The following is a 16190-nucleotide window of genomic DNA, read 5'->3' as shown; positions in this document are numbered from 1 at the left end:
GGCTGGGAAGCGGCCGAGGGATTGCAAGGGGATGAGACACGGCCTGGGCAGAGAGGGAGAGGGGAAAATCCCCTCTGTTGAAGCACCAAGTTGGGATTCCGAATCATCGGAAGCTTAAAGCACATAGAACAATCTCGGAGTGCTCCTGGGGCCCAGCTCCTGGAAGCTCTCGGGGTGTCCACAAGCTGCTGTGTCCAAAAAGAGGGTGAAACGAGGCAGGTGACAGCAGCCTCGGGACACCCCCACATCCACGGGAAGCCACGGGGCAGCCCCAAAGAAGGCAGGGGGCTGCGGGAGGCCCAGAGGAGCAGGATCCCTCCCCGACATCTCCCTGCACCGTCCCTCCACCAACCTCTCTCTCCCACCCCGAGCCCTCCCCGCAGCCCAGCGCCCCAGCACCTCTCCCCCTCGCCCTCCCGGTCCCCCCAGGTTAATTGGAGTTGCTGATTTGCATAGGCAGCAGATCACAGCGTGCTGGAAATCCCCTGCTGCGGCCGGAGCTTCCTCCCCGGGCTCTTGCAGCGTCATCGTCGTCCTTCTGCTTTCCTTCCCCCGGCAGGGTACCGGGACGCGGCAGGTCAGTGCGGTGTCAGCAGCAGCCCCCAGCAAAACCCCACTGCTGCTGCCCACGGGCACCCTCGTGAGGACCTAAACCCATAAGGGTCCCAGGCAGATCTAACCCAGAAGGGGTCCCAGGGCCCCGCAGAGATCCGGCAGCCCCCTGGCACAGCCACCCAGGATGCCCAAACCCATCGTCTCCATGGGGTGAAGGCACTCAGCTCGCCTGGCGGCATTTAGGGCAGGATTTCTTGGGTGCTGCGGGCTGCTGCTCGCTGAGGAGGGCGAACCCAAAGGGAGCATAACCCTAAAACAAGCAGAAAGCAGGAGGAGAGCTCCCACAGGCTGCCCGTGCTCTCACCCCGCCGCAGCACGGGCTGGCCCCGCAGGAACCAGCAGCAATGACGGTGCCCTCATGTGCACGAGGCTGAGGCTCCCCCCAAAAAAAACCCTGGTGTGTAAAAGCAGCAGCTGTGAGCTCATCCCCGGAGCTGCTCCTGCTCGCCCGTGAATCACGGCCGCCGTCAGGTGAGCCCCGTGAGCACCGAGGGACCGGAGGAATGAGGAAGAAGCGATGGGACGAGAAAGCTCTGCTGTCAGCCGACCCCACACAGGGGGAAATTTGTCCCAGCCAGCCTGGGGGTGAGCCAGGAACACAGAGAGCAGCCGGGGAAAGTGGAGAGCTGTTTGAGGGGGCAGAGCAGGGTCCCCCATCCTCCTGGCCCTATTGCAGGAGGAATGTGCCTGGCACGTCCCCGGTGGAGATGTCAGCTCCCCAGGGCTTTCAGGGAAAACTCGGGACCACGGGTGAGGAGCTCAGCAGCTGGGTTCAGCCTCTCTCAGATAAACATTTCAGCCTGGGGTGTTTATTCCAGCTCCAGCTTTAGTTGTGAGCACCTCGATGCTTGCAGGTCAGCCACACCAGCCTGCCTTCACCAGCAGGCACAGCTCCTCCCTGCTGCCCCACGGAGCATCCTCCTATTTCGGGTGGCCAAAAAGGGGACAGGCACACACGGGGGGACAACGACGGCGCCTCTTGCAAGCTGCAGCAGGTTCCCTGGGGAGAAGCACCCAGCGTTTGCAAACCTGCAGCCGCTCAGAGGCAACCCGAGTGATGCAAGCCGCTCCTCCAGCAGTCCCTCGGTGAATCACAGCCTCCCCGGCAGCCCCCTCCCTGCCTGCGCTGGCTGACTCAGCCCTCGCACCCCTCGGACAGGGAGGAATGGCACGGGAGAGCCCTTTAAGCGCTGCCTGGCCGCCTATCAAAACCACGCAGAGGCTGTCTGGGGCCTCCATCATGGGGAATTCCCCTTCTCCATGCCTAAAAGTAAACTCAGCTGGGCCGGGCTCCTGCAGTCGGGGATCGCAGCCGGAGGGTGCCTGCACCAAAGGGCTCCTGGGCTCCTGTCCCCCCTTCCCCGAGCCCCTCCGCGCCCGGCCGGGTGAGTAGCGAGCAGCTTTGTTCGGTGGGCAACGGGATGGGGAAGGGGGGGATTGCAAGAAGTTTTTCGGCCCCCAGCCCCAAATCAGCTCTGCAGATCAGCCCCGGGTCACCCCTCCTGTCCTTGTAGGATCAGGACTGGGTTCGGCTCTTTTTTTTTTTGCTGGAGGGAAATGGGATATCAATGGGATGCTTTCTGGGCGCGTGGGGTTGTGTTTAGCTCTGAAGGCGGGTTTTCTGAGGGTTTGCAGAACAAGATTGGGCCTCTGAGGTAAAATATGTGATTTGGGGAAGAATTGGGGAGATGTTGCCTGGCTCAGGAGCACAGCCCCGTCCCCATGGCACCAGCACCTCGGGGTGCCAGCACCTGCCCAGCTGCCTCAAACCCCAGCGGGGCTTCAAGGGCGACGTCCTGCTCAGATGGAAGAACACAAAGGGAAAGGAATTTGTTTTTTTAAAAAGCTTTATAACCCAGACAGCAGCCCAAGACCTCAAATTAGCGAGGAACAATGGAAGCAAGCAGAGAATAGGGCTGGGACAGCTGGAAATGGCACGAGCCCCACGAAGGCCACCTCCGAGAGCACAACTGTATACAGAACGGAAGCAATGTGAGGGTACAGGCTTAGTATGGGGCTTCTCCACTTTATTATTTTTATTTTTGAATACCTTTGTGGTACAATAGGGGCAGGTGAGGCAGGCAGGTAGTGTCAGAGCGAGCTCCAGAGCCCAGCAGGAGCCCGAAGGCGTTCCCCATGGCTCCTGCTCCTCTGGCCCATTCCTGCAGCCCACAAAGCTGTGCCGAGAGAGGATTGCTGGGCACGGGCACTGCAGCTGGAGGTGCTAATTGCTCCCCTGTAATTAGAGCCAGCTGTAATTAGAGCCAGCGGGGAATTCTCCCTGCCCCAGCTGCTTATGAGGAAAGCTCTGTTGGTCCTCCAGCACACACTCTGACCAGACAGCCCAGGGTTCCCGCAGAGCCCCTTTTTTGCCCTTTTTTTCCCCATTTTTCCCCTCACATCAGCTCTCCCCCCTCAGGACCCCAACCCACCACAGCGGGGGCTCAGAGGGGGGCTTCCACCAGGAGCCATTTTGTGTGGCTGTAAGGCGGGGGAGGAAACCGACAGCTGCGGGCCTACTGCCCACCTCACGAAAATAATAATAATAATTAAAAAAAAATAAAAAAAGAGTGAGGGATCACACAGCCCCCCTCCCCTCAGCACCGCCCCGGCCGCCATTACAGCGCGCACTGCCCCGCGCCGCCACAACCCGCCCCTTTTATAGGCAGCAGCCCGCTCCGATTGGCTGAGGCGCCTGTCGGTCAAACTGGGAAATTCCCGGGGGGGCGGGGCTGGCGCTTCCGCCCCGCTTCCGGCTGGGCTGAGGGGACCGGGACGGGACCGGCACCGGGACCAGGAGCGGGACCGGGAGCGGCGCCGGGAGCGGGTCCAGAACCGGCACCGGGACCGGATCCAGCACCGGGAGCAGCCCCGGCCCCGGCAGCAGGTGGGCTCGCCCCGCGGCCGTGCCGCCGTTGCCCCCCGTAGGGCCCATCCCGGCCACTAGGCCCGAGGCTCTGCCCCCCCCCCACGGGGCCTGCTCCTCCCTTCCCTTGGGGTCCCACAGCGCGAGGCCTGAGGGCTGCCACCGGGCTTGGGGTCGCCGTTTGGGGTCCCTGCCGGGGGCTCGGTGTGGCCCCGGGGGCTCGGTGTGTCCCGGGGGGCTCTGCGGAGCCTCCATCCCCTTGGCCGAGCTGTCAGGGCGCTGCCGCCTGTCCCCAAGGCCAGGTTTTTATTTGCCACCTGCCGGGCGGTGAGGAAGGACGTGGAGCACCGGGGGCAAACTCCAGAGGCTCCGGTGAGGCGCCGTGGCAGGGCAAAACAGGTGATAAGAGCAGCAGAGGGGCTGCTGTGTCCTCTGCCACCCCTCCTGAGCACGGCAGCAGAGGGTTTTAGCCCAAGGGGTGTCTGGCTTTGGAGCTGGAGGGGATAAGAGGCTTGGGGCCGTGGCATTTTGCTGCTTTCCAGCAAAATGTGCAGATAAAAACACCCCCACGGCACCCAGCTGGGCTCTGAGGGATGCTGAGGGCTGGTGGCTGTGCCGTGGGGGGTGATGCTGTAAGGGTGCAGGGTTTACTTTCTTCCCAAGCATTCCTGCTGGGGAGGAGGCTTCCCAGGAACAGGGTGCGCCGGGGTGAGGAAAACCCCGCTCTGCATCACGGGGGGAGCTCCGCCAGCCTCGTGCCCCCTCCTGAGCACGGGGACATCGCAGAAGGGACAGGTTTTGTGTCGGGTGGGGACCTCGCAGCGTCCCACGGCTCTGCTCCCCGGCTATTTAAATACCAGGCTGTTTTCAGCTCCTCCTGGGAGTCTCCGCTGCCCACTCGCTCTGTCATTCTCTCCTCCTGCTGAGCTGTCGTGAAAATTTACTACCTAAAGGGCCGGCGGCCCCGCGTCTTGCACCCAGCACCCGCCCACGGGCAGCAAACGCCGAGCTGCCGGCGGTGACCACGGCGTCTCGCAGCCTCTCCCAGTGCTGCCACCGAAGGGTTTTCTGCCTCCCTCCTCCGGGAGCATCTCGTGACCGGCGAGGAGTCACCGGGAGGACCCGAGTGGTTTTAATCAGAAGAAAAAAACCCAGCCAGCCCACCCGAAACCCGGCAGCCATGGGGCTGGGGAGTGCCGGCACGCCTCTCTGTTGTTCTCTCTCCTCCCCCGTTTTGGGTGAAATGGGAGGTTTTTGTTGCAAATCGCACCTTTCGGCACTCCCAACCCTTTAAGAGAAAAAGGGAACTCTGAGAGCAGGCCTGGGAACTGTGACCTGCTCCGTGTGCCTGTCCCCGGGGTGACAGCTCTGTCCTAGGGCTTCCGTGCAGAAATTGGGCTGCCCCTCGACCCCGTGCCCCCCAGCCAGGCTCATGCTGCCACAGTGCTCCGTGCTGCCTGCGCCTTGCTCGCTGCTGAATTCTGGCTCTGGGGGGGATAATTCACAGATTTCTCTCCCCGAGGGAAGTGATAAAATGACACGGATTGGGAATTAGCAGAGCCTGGAGCCTTTTTTTTGGCTTCATCCAGTCTGGTCGTGGTCCACCCTGCAGTGGATATGCTGCCACCTCCCTGAGTGCCCCGTGTGTCCCGCTGTCACATTTCATGACCCCCTCCTCACCCGTGTGCATCCCTGGGCAGGGGACAGGGACATTTCACAAGGCTGTGGTGTCACCGCAGTGGCATTGCAGTGCCACTTCAGCTGCCCTCTGGCCCCGGGAGCTGGCGGCACAGAAACTGCCCTGCTTCTTCCTCAGCTTCCTGCCAGCTGCTCTCCTCCTCCAGAAATAGCCCTCCCTCGGCCTGCCGGGGGCTGCAGCCGAGAAGCCGCCGTCCCCCCGCTGCCGTGCGCCCCCCTTCTGGGGGTGACGAGCCCCCCGTGTGAGCTGTGCCATCCTCCCTGTGCTGCAGCCCCCGGCACAGACCTGCCGGCGAGCAACCGTGCCTCCGCCAAGGCCAGGAGGTGCCGATCCCAAGGCAGGCTCCTGCTGGTGCTGTGCTTAATTACCTCCCGAGGAGGCGGGCGTTAATTGCTGCAGGTGCTGCCAGGTGGTGGCTGTCAGCCGGGAAGTCCCCAGGTTTGCCAGCCCGCCTGGGTCATCGGCCCAGATTGCGCCTGGCACGGGCACGAGTCTGAGGTCGAGACGGTTTCGGGGCTGGGCTTTCCCTTCCAAAACGCCCCCCTGGAGCCCTTCCCATTCCCAAGCTTTGGGACGGGCACTCAGGGAGCTCTATGGGGTCTGTCCCGTGTCCCCATCACCCTCCTGGGTGCTGAGCCGCCCCTGGCACTGGCACAAACGGGCACCAGGGAACTGTTTTGGCAAGCGGGGCTGTGATCAGCAGGAGCTTCACCACCCCCGGGAGTGGGAACCTGCTCCCACAAAGCAAGGAATTTAACTGTGACACCCACACCTGCAAGGAATTAACAGCAAACAGTGCGCTGCCTGCTGGGGTTCCCCTCCCTCGTGCCGTGCTCCCAGCCTGGCACTGACCTGGTCATCTCTGGGCACCCAGTTTCAGGAACCTGTTCCATGAGGACCTGGTTTCTCTGGCTAAAGCCGAGGGCACAGCGTGTCCTGGCTGCTGGAGCCTCAGCCCACGGAGTTCACAGGCTGCTCCTCGCCCCGTGCCCTCTGTTATTTTCATTTGCAACACATGCAGTGCCGGGGAGCAGAGTGGAAGCGTTTGGTGGTTTGTTGTTATTTTCCTCTTTTTCCCTCTCCACTCTGTTTTTGGTGAGAAATATTTGCAGAACTCTGTCTGAGGGGCTTTCCAGTAGGATGTTGGCAGGCTGGGTGTGTTGGTTCGGCTCAGTGTTTGTTTGCCCTGCTGTGCAGGAGGAAATTGTGATTTCGGTTTAAGACTCCATCCCTTTCGCACTCGGGAGGAAGAAGCATTCAGCAAGAAAACACAAGCCTAGCCCCAGATCCTTCCCAGAGCCTCCTGAATGAAAAGGAGCATCCTCCTGGCCGCGGGGATGCCCCAAAACCTCAGGGTCTCCGTCCCCAGGGGGATGCGGGTGGCTGCCACCTCCCCGGGGACCGCTGGTGATGCCCGCTCTCGTGACGGCTCTCGTGGCCGTGACTCACCCCGGCACGTTCACCCATGTGGGGTCGGAATGAGCAGAGCCCTCAGGGCAAAATTCCTTCACCTGGTGCCCTCTGTGCTCGCCGTGGTGGGGACCAGGGACCTGTGGGGTGCGGAGAGGTGACACCGTGTTTGTCCCCGCAGGGATGCCCGGCCGGGAGGTGGGCGGCTGACTGGCAGGCATGGAAGGGAGAGGTCCCTACCGCATCTACGACCCCGGCGGGGGCACGGAGGAGAATGGATCCGCGGCTTTCGAGCGGCTGATGGAGGAGAACGCCCGGCTGAAGGAGAAGATGCAGGGGATAAAGTCCATCGGTAACTCTGTCGGGAACTGCTGGTGGACAAGGTTTGGCTGCCGGGCAGCCCCAGCCTCACAGCCTGCGCCCCTTCCCTGGCTGTTTAAAAGGGTGCCCAGAGCCAGGGCTTTAACACGAGAGCTTGCAGAGGGGCTGGGACCTTTGCTGAGCTCCTGGGGCGCTTTGCAGCGGGATGCAGGGCTCCAACAGCCGGGATGTGCCGCTGCTGGAACGCCCCAGCCCAGCGGTGCCACCTCCTTTCTCCTCCTCAGCCGCCTTCCCCCACCCCGGGTTTTGCTTTCGGTGTCATGACCCAGCTTCCGCTTTCGAGTCCTGCTTCTGCAGCCGAATTTCCACCTCCCTCGTGAGCCCTTGGGGCTCATGGCCGGGGCTGCGGCAGCGCGGGGGCCTAGGGAAAGGGGGTGAGCAGCGGGTGAGCATCCTGCTGCTGCCCCCCCAGGAGAGCTGCTGGAGGAGTCCCAGGTGGAGGCGTCCAAGCTGCGGCAGAAGGCAGAGGAGCTGGTGAAGGACAACCAAATGCTGATGGGCTCGTCCGCCTTGGAGGAGCTGGTGGGAAGCGGAGGTAGGAGGCGGGAGGCTCGCCGAGCAGAGCCAGGCTGACAGCTCGGGGCAGGGATGGGGATGTGAAGGGGATTTTTCTGAGGGTCAGTGCAGGAGCACTCACCTCTGTGTTAAACAACACGACCTGGCTTCATCCCAGCCTCCTTTCCTGGGAGCTGGGGGGAATTTGGGAGATGGCAGCAGGGACGGGACAGAAAAGGGGAAGCTGCATTCATGCCTGAGCTCACAGGCCCTGCTCTCTGCATCCCAAAGCTCTCCAAAGCGCTCACGGATCTCTCTTCTCCCCTCTCACAGCCGCCGGCCCCAAGCCCAGCTCCACCCTGGCCGCCCCAGGCAGCGCCCAGCCGGAGGCAGAAGCGCGCAAATCTCCGAGTGTGAGTGCTGAAAGCCAGAGCTGCTGGGGGATGCACGGCGGGGAGATGCTCCGTCCGGGGGCTGCTGCTCTGTGTCAGACCTGACCTGGCTGCCTCCTGTTGCAGGGCTCCTCGTCGGAGTTTGAGATCGTGGCCGTGGAAGCGCAGGGATTCCCCCAGGACAGCGGGAGAGCGGTGAGTGAGTGGGGCTGGGACCTGGCCGGTTGTGGGCAGGGGGAGCTGCACAGCCCCGGGGCTGTGCTCCCCACACCTCGCTCTGTCCCACCGTGTGCAGGGACTGGGGGAAAGGCATCTGGGGACACAGCTGTGGCAGGGACGGGAAGGGCGTGATGGCCTGGTGAGCTGTTGGGGGTGCCCTGACTCCAGCCATCACAGCCCCCATGGCAGCACCAAGGGGACAAATATTAGGGGACACCCTGTGCCAGGCTGGGGGCTCATTGGACCCCTGGCACACACCCGTGGGGTGATAAAGGACCAAGTGGGTGGGGTCCCCGCCGTGCTGCACCCCCTCCCGTGGCAGTTTCGGGGCTGTTACCCCAGGTGCAAGGCACCGGGGCAGGAGGGGCCGCCGGGGATGCCCAGGGAGTTCCCGAGGGTGGCCGGTGAGTCAGCGGGGCTGGGAGCCCTGCAGGCAGAGGTGTGCCAGCGTGTCCCCGGCTGGGAGGCAGCCAGGGCCGGGCCATGTTATGCCAGCACTGCCGCAGCTCTCCCAGGCGATGCAGGAGTGCAGCAGCCTCGGGCAAGGAGGACGAGCCCTTTAGGGACACCCTAAAGGTGCGTGCGTAGGGAGGGGTGTGCCGTGACGCCCGAGGGTGTGCCTGACCCGAGCTCTCCCAGCCTCTGATAAATGTCCCGCACACCACACGGGGCTGCAGGGGTTGGGCATCAAACCTTTATAAAGCCAACGCAGTTTTTTTAGTGCAGTGAGGGTTGTTTTAGTGCCTCTGTCCTTGGCATTGTTGGGAAGCTGAAACCTGGGTGTTGCCACGGCCTGAACGCTTGCAGTGCTGCCCTCTGCTCCTCACTTCCTTCGTGGGTGGTGAAGAAGTGTGGGGTCAGAGGAGCACAATGTGTAGGTTTAGGGCAGGTGTCTTTGGGGCGCACAGATGCCATCAGAGGGAGGGGATGTGTGAGCAAGCAGCCAGGAGTGGGGCTGAGACACAGCCAGAGGCAGAACTGCCCAACGGGGGGCTCCGCGCTGCTCCCTGAACCCCTCTGACCCCAATTCATCCCCTTCCCTGCCCAGGACCTGGAGCCGCTGCCCACCGAGGACGCCAACCTGCTGCCCCAGCTGCAGCAGCTGGAGAGCACGCTGAGCGGCTGCACCCAGGAGGCCAGCAAGGACCAGGTCTTTGTGCGCATGGGCTACATGGCCTCCGAGCTCAAGCGCCTGGCCTCCAAGGTGCACAAGAACGAGCAGAGGACGTCGTTCCTGCAGGTGGGTCAACCCTGCCCATTTGTTTTTTGTTTTTGTTTTTTTTCCCTTTTTGTTTAACCAGACCCCTTTTGTAGCAGCTCTGTGAGGTGGGCACCCCGCTACAACTGGGAATGAAGGAGGTTCTTGTGCCAGGGGCTTGGTGCACACCCAGGGAGGGTCTTGGGGCCAACAGCTTTGGTAAAAGGAGGGTGTTTGTGTGCAATGGTGCCGGGGGGGTCCTCACACTGCTGGTGCTCACCCCGCAGACGCTGTGTGAGACGCTGCACACTGAGAACAAGGAGCTGCGAACCAAGCTGGAGAGGGACCTGGAGCAGAGGAACCAGGCCCTAGAGAAGCTCAGGTGAGGGTGGCCGGCAGCAAGAGGATGGGGTCGCCCCGGGGGGTTTCTCCCCGCTGACCCGGGGGTCTCCGCCTGCAGGTGTGAGAACCAGGAGCTGCGGAGGATGGTGACGCTGAGCAACCAGGAAAGTGCCAAGAGGGAAGCTGCCGAGCAGCAGCAGGTACGGGGGCAGCGTTGTCCTCGGAGGGGCTGGGGAGGGAGCAGGGAGCCAGCAGACACCCGGGCAGATATCCCCCACCTCATCTGAGTCCTCTCCCAGTATGACTGGAGCACCTTCTCAGGGTCTTTAGGGAAGGGGTGGCCGTGGGAAGGAAAACGGCTTGCAAAAACCCCATGTGTGCACCCACAGCAGAGCGGGGCAGGAGCAGAGAAGGCGCTGGGCAGAGGAGACCTGGAGGCCAAGGAGAAGAAGGTGAAGATCCTGGAACACCAGCGCAGGGAGGTGAGGATGGGGCTGGGAGGGAGGCAGCAGCACGGAGGATGGGGGTGGGTTTGGGCTGTGGGGTTGCGTGCTGGGCCCCTGCTCAGCTGGGACTCTCTGCCCGCAGCTGCTGGAGGTGAACAAGCAGTGGGACCAGCACTTCCGAGCCATGAAGCAGAAATACGAGCAGAAGGTAGGGCTTGGGGCTGTGTCCTCAGGGCTCATCCCTCTGTGTGGGGAACCCGCGTGGGGAAGGGGCTCGGGGCTGTGCCTTGCTGAGCTCCAGGTGGCCCCAATGTCCCCATTCCCTGCTGGCAGATGACAGACGTGCATCAGGAGCTGGCTGAGGCCCGGCGGGCGCTGACTGAGATGGAGGCAGAGCGGGAGCAGAAGCAGAGGGATTTCGACCGCAAGCTGCTCCTGGCCAAATCCCGCATCGAAACAGAGGAGGCGAGTCCCCGGGGTCGGTCTCTGGGAGGCTGCTGGCCCTGTCCCCCTCCCCTGACTGACCCCAACCCCCTGCAGGCGGAGAAGGACAGGCTGGCCATGGAGGTGCGGGACCTGCAGCAGAGGATGCGGTTCCTGCAGGAGCAGCTGGCACCGGTCACCAGGCAGAGGGAGTACCAGGAGAAGGAGATCCAGCGGCTGAACAAGGTGAGGGACGGGGCACAGCACCTGCAAAATGGCTTCTGTGCTCTTCTCCTCCCTGACATCCAGAGCTGATTGTGTTCAGCCCCTTCCAGCCCAGCTCCTTGCCCAGGAGCCATGGAAGATGCCCCCTGCCCCGTGCTCGCCCTCTTCCTGGGGGGTGCCAGCGTCAGGAGATGCCCACCCCATCCCTCTGGGCTCCCCAGAGTGGGGATATCTGTAGTCCTTTGTGCCCTTTCCCAGCTGTACTCCCTTCCCATGGCCCCCCAGAGATTTCACCCACCCTGACACCCTCCGTGTCCCTCCTCTCCCTCGCCAGGCACTAGAGGAGGCCCTGAACGTCCAAGCCTCCCCGCCGCCCATCTTCGCTGCCACCCTGGAGCCGGCTGGGAAGGTGCCGCAGCAGGAGCTGCTGACCCAGAATGAGCTGCTCAAGCAGCAGGTAGGACAGGAACAAGGGGCACGGTAGGGCTGGGGAGCTCAGCAACCTTCAGTCCTTTGCTGGACGCACGTGCCAGGGGCTTGGTGCAGCTGATGGGCTCAGGGAATGATAACGCCGCAGCGGTGCCCACCTCGGGGAAAGCCAGGCACCCACCCAGCCCTGCTTTCCACCAGGTGAAGATTTTTGAGGAGGACTTCCAGCGGGAGCGGAGCGACAGGGAGAGGATGAACGAGGAGAAGGAGGAGCTGAAGCAGCAGCTGGAGAAGCTGCAGAAGCAGCTGGTGGTCTCCAACAACCAGGTGAGTAGCGCTGGGTCCTGCGGGGGCAAGTCCCCGTCAGCATGGAGGTCACCGTGCCCACCTCAGAGCAGGAGATGAGGAGGGACGGAGGGGGCAGAGAGGTGGTTTTGCTGCCACTTGTCCTTGCCAGAGCTGGATTGGGCAGGCTGAAGTTTGCCTCGATGGGTGTGCAGGAAGGTGTCTCTGAAAGGTGTCAGCAGCTATCCACAGTGAGCCTGATGTGGTCATGCCCATGGGGAGGGCTCTGGGGCTATCTCCTCCCAAATATGTCCCTCCTGCTCTTCTCCTGGAGGTCTGGTTTGGGGACACTGGTGCAGGCAGTCCTGCGGGGCACAGGGCATCAGGGTGGGCTCTGCACTAAGCTTTCCTCTTGACCCCAGCTTCGGGCCTCCAAGGACGACTGCCAGAGGGAGAAGGAGGAGAAGGAGAAGCTGAAGAAGATGCTGAAGCAGCACAAACAGGTGGGACGAGGGAAAAACCCTTCCTAGCCTCAGGCAGGGGGGCTGGAGGACGGTGCTTGGCGTGGGTGGGCTGCCCTCGGGCTCTCAGCATCTTCCCCGGCTCCTCGCAGGCTTCTGGAGAGCGGCTGCACCCTGAGCCGCTGCCGGGGCCGCTGGGCCCCGCCTGCCCCATGTACCAGTACCAGTACAGCCCCCCCGTGCCTCACCCCGTCTACCACGGCTTCGACGAGTGGCAGCAGATCCGATACCCACCGGCAATGCCGGGCGAGCACGCACCGGGACAGAACTTCCACCATTTCCCCCCGGTGAGCACAACAGGGAGCACAAAGTCCCCTGGGCGAGCAGGTTTGGGGTTTGGGTTTTTTTGGGCTGCATGGAGTGCAGTCTCGTGCCGTACATGCCTGGTCACTCACCGGTTCTGTTTCCATCTGCTCTTGCAGCCAGAATATCCCTGGCGCCCGCCCTGCGCCATGTCCCGGAGCCAGAACGCACCGGCCGTGCCTGGGGTGAAACCGGTCCCCAAGGATTTGGGTAAGGCTCCTTCTGCAGCCCCTGAGCCCCAAACAGCAGGCAGCACGCCTGCTGGGGAGGGATGGGATGGGTTTCCAGGCAGTGCTTTCCCCTCAGCCCTCACTGATTTGAGGAGATGAGCAGTGTGCAGCACCTAGCCTGGCTGTGGGGTCAGTCCCCGCTCTGTCCCCCTGCTCATCCCCTTCCCTAAAGCCCCCCAGCCATGAGGGGCTGGTAGCAGTGCTGGAAATGCCTGCGGGCGCTGCACCCTGAGCATCCCTGGGGTTTATGGCACTGGGTGGGAACGGCTGTGGGCTGGGGCCCTGCACTCCTGCCCCTTGTCCCAGAGCGAGACGCGGTGGCCGAGGAGTGGTGCTGAGGCCGTGCTGGTGTCTCTCCTGTCTCAGAACAGGCAGGCCCCGGATTGCCGTAACGCCCAGGAGCGCCGTTGCCGTGCCACAGGCTAGCAGCAGAAGGAAGTAGGATGTGTGTGTGTGCCCGTGTACATAGAGCTAGGACCTTCCTCCGGCCGTTCGCCCTGCGCGGAGCCGGAGAGCCCCGTGAGGAGAGCGCGGCGCCGCCGGAGGGCCCGCAGGTGGCACGGCCGTGTGCCCGGCTGGGCGAGCGGGGCCACGTCTTCGGGAAGAGGAGCTGGCGCTGCCCAGGGGCTTCCCATGGTCCAGGAGCTTCGCCTCCTCCCCATGAGGAGCATCTCCCCCAGCGGGTCCCCTCCCGGTGCTGGGAGAGCCCACACCCGCAGGCGAACAGCCGGGCCGAGGGTGGTTGGTGTCGTCGTATTTATTTAAGGACCGAAGCTAAGCTGAATCTCTTTGTTTTCTTCCTGAAAGAAAAGCTTTCTCCGGAAGAGCCTCGGTGTAAATGCTCGAGGTGGGAGTTGTCTAGACTGTTTTTCCAGATCTGTTCCCATGTAGCCACGTGTCCAGAGCAAAACAGGAACCGAATCGCTGCACAAGCAACCCCGTATTTATTTATCTGAGCGCCTGCTCTGCCTGCTCAGCCCCTTGTCCCCTGCGTCCCCCTGCGGCTCTGCGGCCGGGGCCAGCTGCTCCAACTCGAGCTCGCTCCAGGAAAACAAGTCTGGAGGGGGAAAAAATAAAACCCAGCCTGCAAGCGTCACTGTCACGTGCGAGCCAGCAGGAGCCGTGCAGCCGGGGCATGCTTTGCTCCCGGACCTGGGTGCTGCTTACAGCTCGCAGCAGCGCTCCTCCTGCCTGTTTTTGCCCGTGGTTTTTCCCTTCTTTGCTCTGGACTGAAACCTGATCAGTGCTCTCCTCGCTCTGCCCTGGCCCCAGCCTGGCACGGCCAGGGGCTCTGGAGCCAGGCTGATAAATCCGTGATTGCTGTAAGCCGTAATAAACACCGGGAGGTTTTCCAGCCGGGGGTGGCTGCAGTTGTCATCCCTGCCTGGAAATGCTGTCCCCTATCCTCGGCTTGTCCCCTGCCCCATAGCCGAGGTAGGTGACGCCTGTGTCCCCTCTCGGTGCCCCCCAATCCTGTTGCAGAAGCAGGGCTGCGCGTTTGCAGAGCCTTTATTTGGCATTTCTAAGGGGGGGGGAACACGGGGTCTGGCCCCCCGGGCTGGGAGAGGAGCGCGTCCCTGCGCGGCACCGCGGGCAGCCTGAATGCACTGAAGAGCTGCTCCGCGCCCGGGCAGGATCAGGCCCGGCCCGCCCCACAGCGGGGGCTTTCGGGCCAGACCTTCATGGAGATGCGGACTTCTGCCCCCGGGGGGGGCGACCCCTGCGCCCGCTGAGCTTTGGGGTGAGCTGGTGGCCGAGCTGGTGGCTTGGGGGGGGGTCACCAGCAGGGGGGGAGGTGGGAAGGAGGCGGTGGGGAATGGTCCTCGGGGAGAGGGACGGGGATGCAGCTTGGGGTTGGGTCTTCAGGGGGGAGAGGGCATCGTGGGGTGACCCCCTCCTCCCCGGCCCTACTGCCCCCGCTGCTGCCGCATGTAGGCGATGATGTCGTTCTTCACGGTGGCGATGTTGGCGCGGTGGTACCAGCGCATGACGGGCACGCCGTCGGGGCCCACCAGGAACTTCTCGAAGTTCCACTTGATGTCGTGGTTCCGCAGGGGCTCCCAGAAGAGGTTCTTGGGGTTCCCGAACTCCTCCGCCACCGGTGGGCAGGAGTTCTGCAAGGTTGGGGCAACAGGTCAGTGCCTTGTGTGTCCCCCTCCCCAAAAATAAGGCACGCTGGGTGCTGGCCCCCCCCTTTGGCACTGCACCCACCTTCAGGAAGCTGTAGACCTTCTGCTCCTTGGCCCCATTCACATCCCCTTTCTGGAAGAGCTGGAAGTTGGGGACGAAGCCGCCTCCTGGCCGGACGTACCTGCAGGGGGACAGCAGGGGGTGACCCACACCTCACCCACAGGGGGGGCTGCCCCAAACCTCATCAGCAACCCCTGCGGTACTCACTTCAGCGCCGGGAGGATCTCGGAGTTCTGGCCAGGCTCCTGCTTCCCGAATTGGTTGGAGGGGAAGCCCAGGACCACGAGCCCGTAGGGCCCCAGCTCATTTTGTAGTGCATTCAGTTCTGCGCGCAAACAGAGACAGGGCTGGGTTAGTGGGACTGGGAGCCAGGATCCTGCTGCTGGGGGGGCAGCGTCCCCCCTTCCCCAGGTCCCCAGGGCCCTGAGCCGTCCCCTCCTTACCCAGGTACTGCAGGGTGAGCCCTCAGTAGGTGGCCACGTTGACGAAGAGCACCATCTTCCCCGCGTACTTCCTGAAGGGGATGTACTCGTCCCCGTCGATGGTCAGGGCCCCGTAGTCGTAGATGGTGCCCCGCACCGAGTCATAGCATTTCACCTGCGGGACGGGGAGCGGGGTGGGGGTGTCCCAGAGCCACCCAAACCCACGGGATGGGGACGGTGGCTGTCACCCTCACCTCTCCTGCCACCCTGGTTGCGGTGAGCCAGGCAGCTTTGCGCACACACGCGTGTGCAAAAAGAGGTGCACGCTCACGCAGCGGGGTCAGGGCTCAGCAGGGATTTATTTTTTTTTTCCAGCAGGGATCTCACAGCGAGGCGAGAGGCCAGCCAGCAGCCCCAGCGTGCCAGCGCCCGCAGGAAAACAGCCCTGCAAGGGCTGGCACCGGGCACCGGGCGGAGCGGGGCAGGATGGGGTCCCCAAGGAGAAGTGCGAGGGTGGAGCAGCAGGGGTTAACCCTGGGGGGGGGCACCTCGCCTTCCCAGGGCACCCGAGTGGCACCCGGGGGCTATTTTGGGAGCTGGCAGGACGCAGAGTCACGGGGAGGGGGGCTCTGCCGGGGGGGGGGCTCAGCCTCCGTGCGGCCGGATCCTGCTCCGCTCCGCACCCCGGGCGCACACGAGGCTTCCCCCCCGCTGCTTTCCGCGACCCCACACCACCATCCCCGCGGTCCCCCGTGTTGGGGGGGGCCGCCCCCCACCCCATACCTTCTCCCTCTCCTGGCTCTGCCCCGGCTGGACGAATCCGGCCAAGACGAGGGACAAAATCCAAGCTCCCCGGCACCAGCTCCCCATGGCTGGGGGCGGTTGCGGGGGGGGTGGGCGAGGGCACCCCCCGGGAAAACGGCACGGAGGGGCTCAGCCTCGTCGCCTTCTGCCCGTTCCCAGCCCGGTGGCGACGGGGAAATAGCGGCGGGGCCGCCCCGCGGAGCCAATCGCCGCCGGGAGGGACGGGGCCGCGCGTTAACCGTGTGCGCCCTGGGGCGGCCGCTGCGCAAAGCGCCCCCGCCCTCGTAGGGGGCGA

General features: G+C 63.6%; 2 protein-coding genes across 5 annotated transcripts; one reads left to right on the top strand and one right to left on the bottom strand.

Annotated features, from left to right (window-relative positions):
- Positions 1 to 1843: 1843 nt before the first annotated feature.
- TNIP1 (TNFAIP3 interacting protein 1) lies at positions 1844 to 13833 on the top strand. 4 transcript variants are annotated; one of them, XM_072023246.1, is made up of 18 exons: positions 1844 to 2000; positions 6772 to 6942; positions 7384 to 7506; positions 7800 to 7879; positions 7985 to 8053; positions 9126 to 9317; positions 9563 to 9657; positions 9736 to 9817; positions 10007 to 10099; positions 10206 to 10271; positions 10397 to 10528; positions 10604 to 10732; positions 11046 to 11168; positions 11342 to 11467; positions 11848 to 11928; positions 12039 to 12233; positions 12369 to 12459; positions 12851 to 13833. In XM_072023246.1, exons 2-18 carry the CDS (start codon positions 6810 to 6812, stop codon positions 12919 to 12921), a joined length of 1881 nt encoding a protein of 626 aa, XP_071879347.1. In that variant the 5' UTR covers positions 1844 to 2000; positions 6772 to 6809; the 3' UTR covers positions 12922 to 13833. The 4 variants fall into 4 exon arrangements, with proteins under 4 accessions (XP_071879347.1, XP_071879348.1, XP_071879346.1 ...); XM_072023247.1 differs by lacking the exon at positions 1844 to 2000 and adding an exon at positions 3342 to 3502 and having other exon boundaries at positions 10010 to 10099; XM_072023245.1 differs by lacking the exon at positions 1844 to 2000 and adding an exon at positions 3342 to 3502.
- A 137-nt stretch (positions 13834 to 13970) lies between these two features.
- Positions 13971 to 16115, bottom strand: GPX3 (glutathione peroxidase 3). Its single transcript, XM_027468347.3, has 5 exons — positions 15875 to 16115; positions 15113 to 15266; positions 14877 to 14994; positions 14691 to 14790; positions 13971 to 14593 (listed from the first exon to the last, which is right to left on the bottom strand). The coding sequence occupies exons 1-5, from the start codon at positions 15959 to 15961 to the stop codon at positions 14387 to 14389; spliced, it is 666 nt and encodes a 221-aa protein (XP_027324148.1). The 5' UTR covers positions 15962 to 16115; the 3' UTR covers positions 13971 to 14386.
- Positions 16116 to 16190: the final 75 nt, after the last annotated feature.

Source organism: Anas platyrhynchos, chromosome 14 (assembly GCF_047663525.1).
Source record: "Anas platyrhynchos isolate ZD024472 breed Pekin duck chromosome 14, IASCAAS_PekinDuck_T2T, whole genome shotgun sequence".
Lineage (NCBI taxonomy): Eukaryota > Metazoa > Chordata > Aves > Anseriformes > Anatidae > Anas > Anas platyrhynchos.
This window is presented reverse-complemented; position numbering and strand designations above follow the sequence as displayed.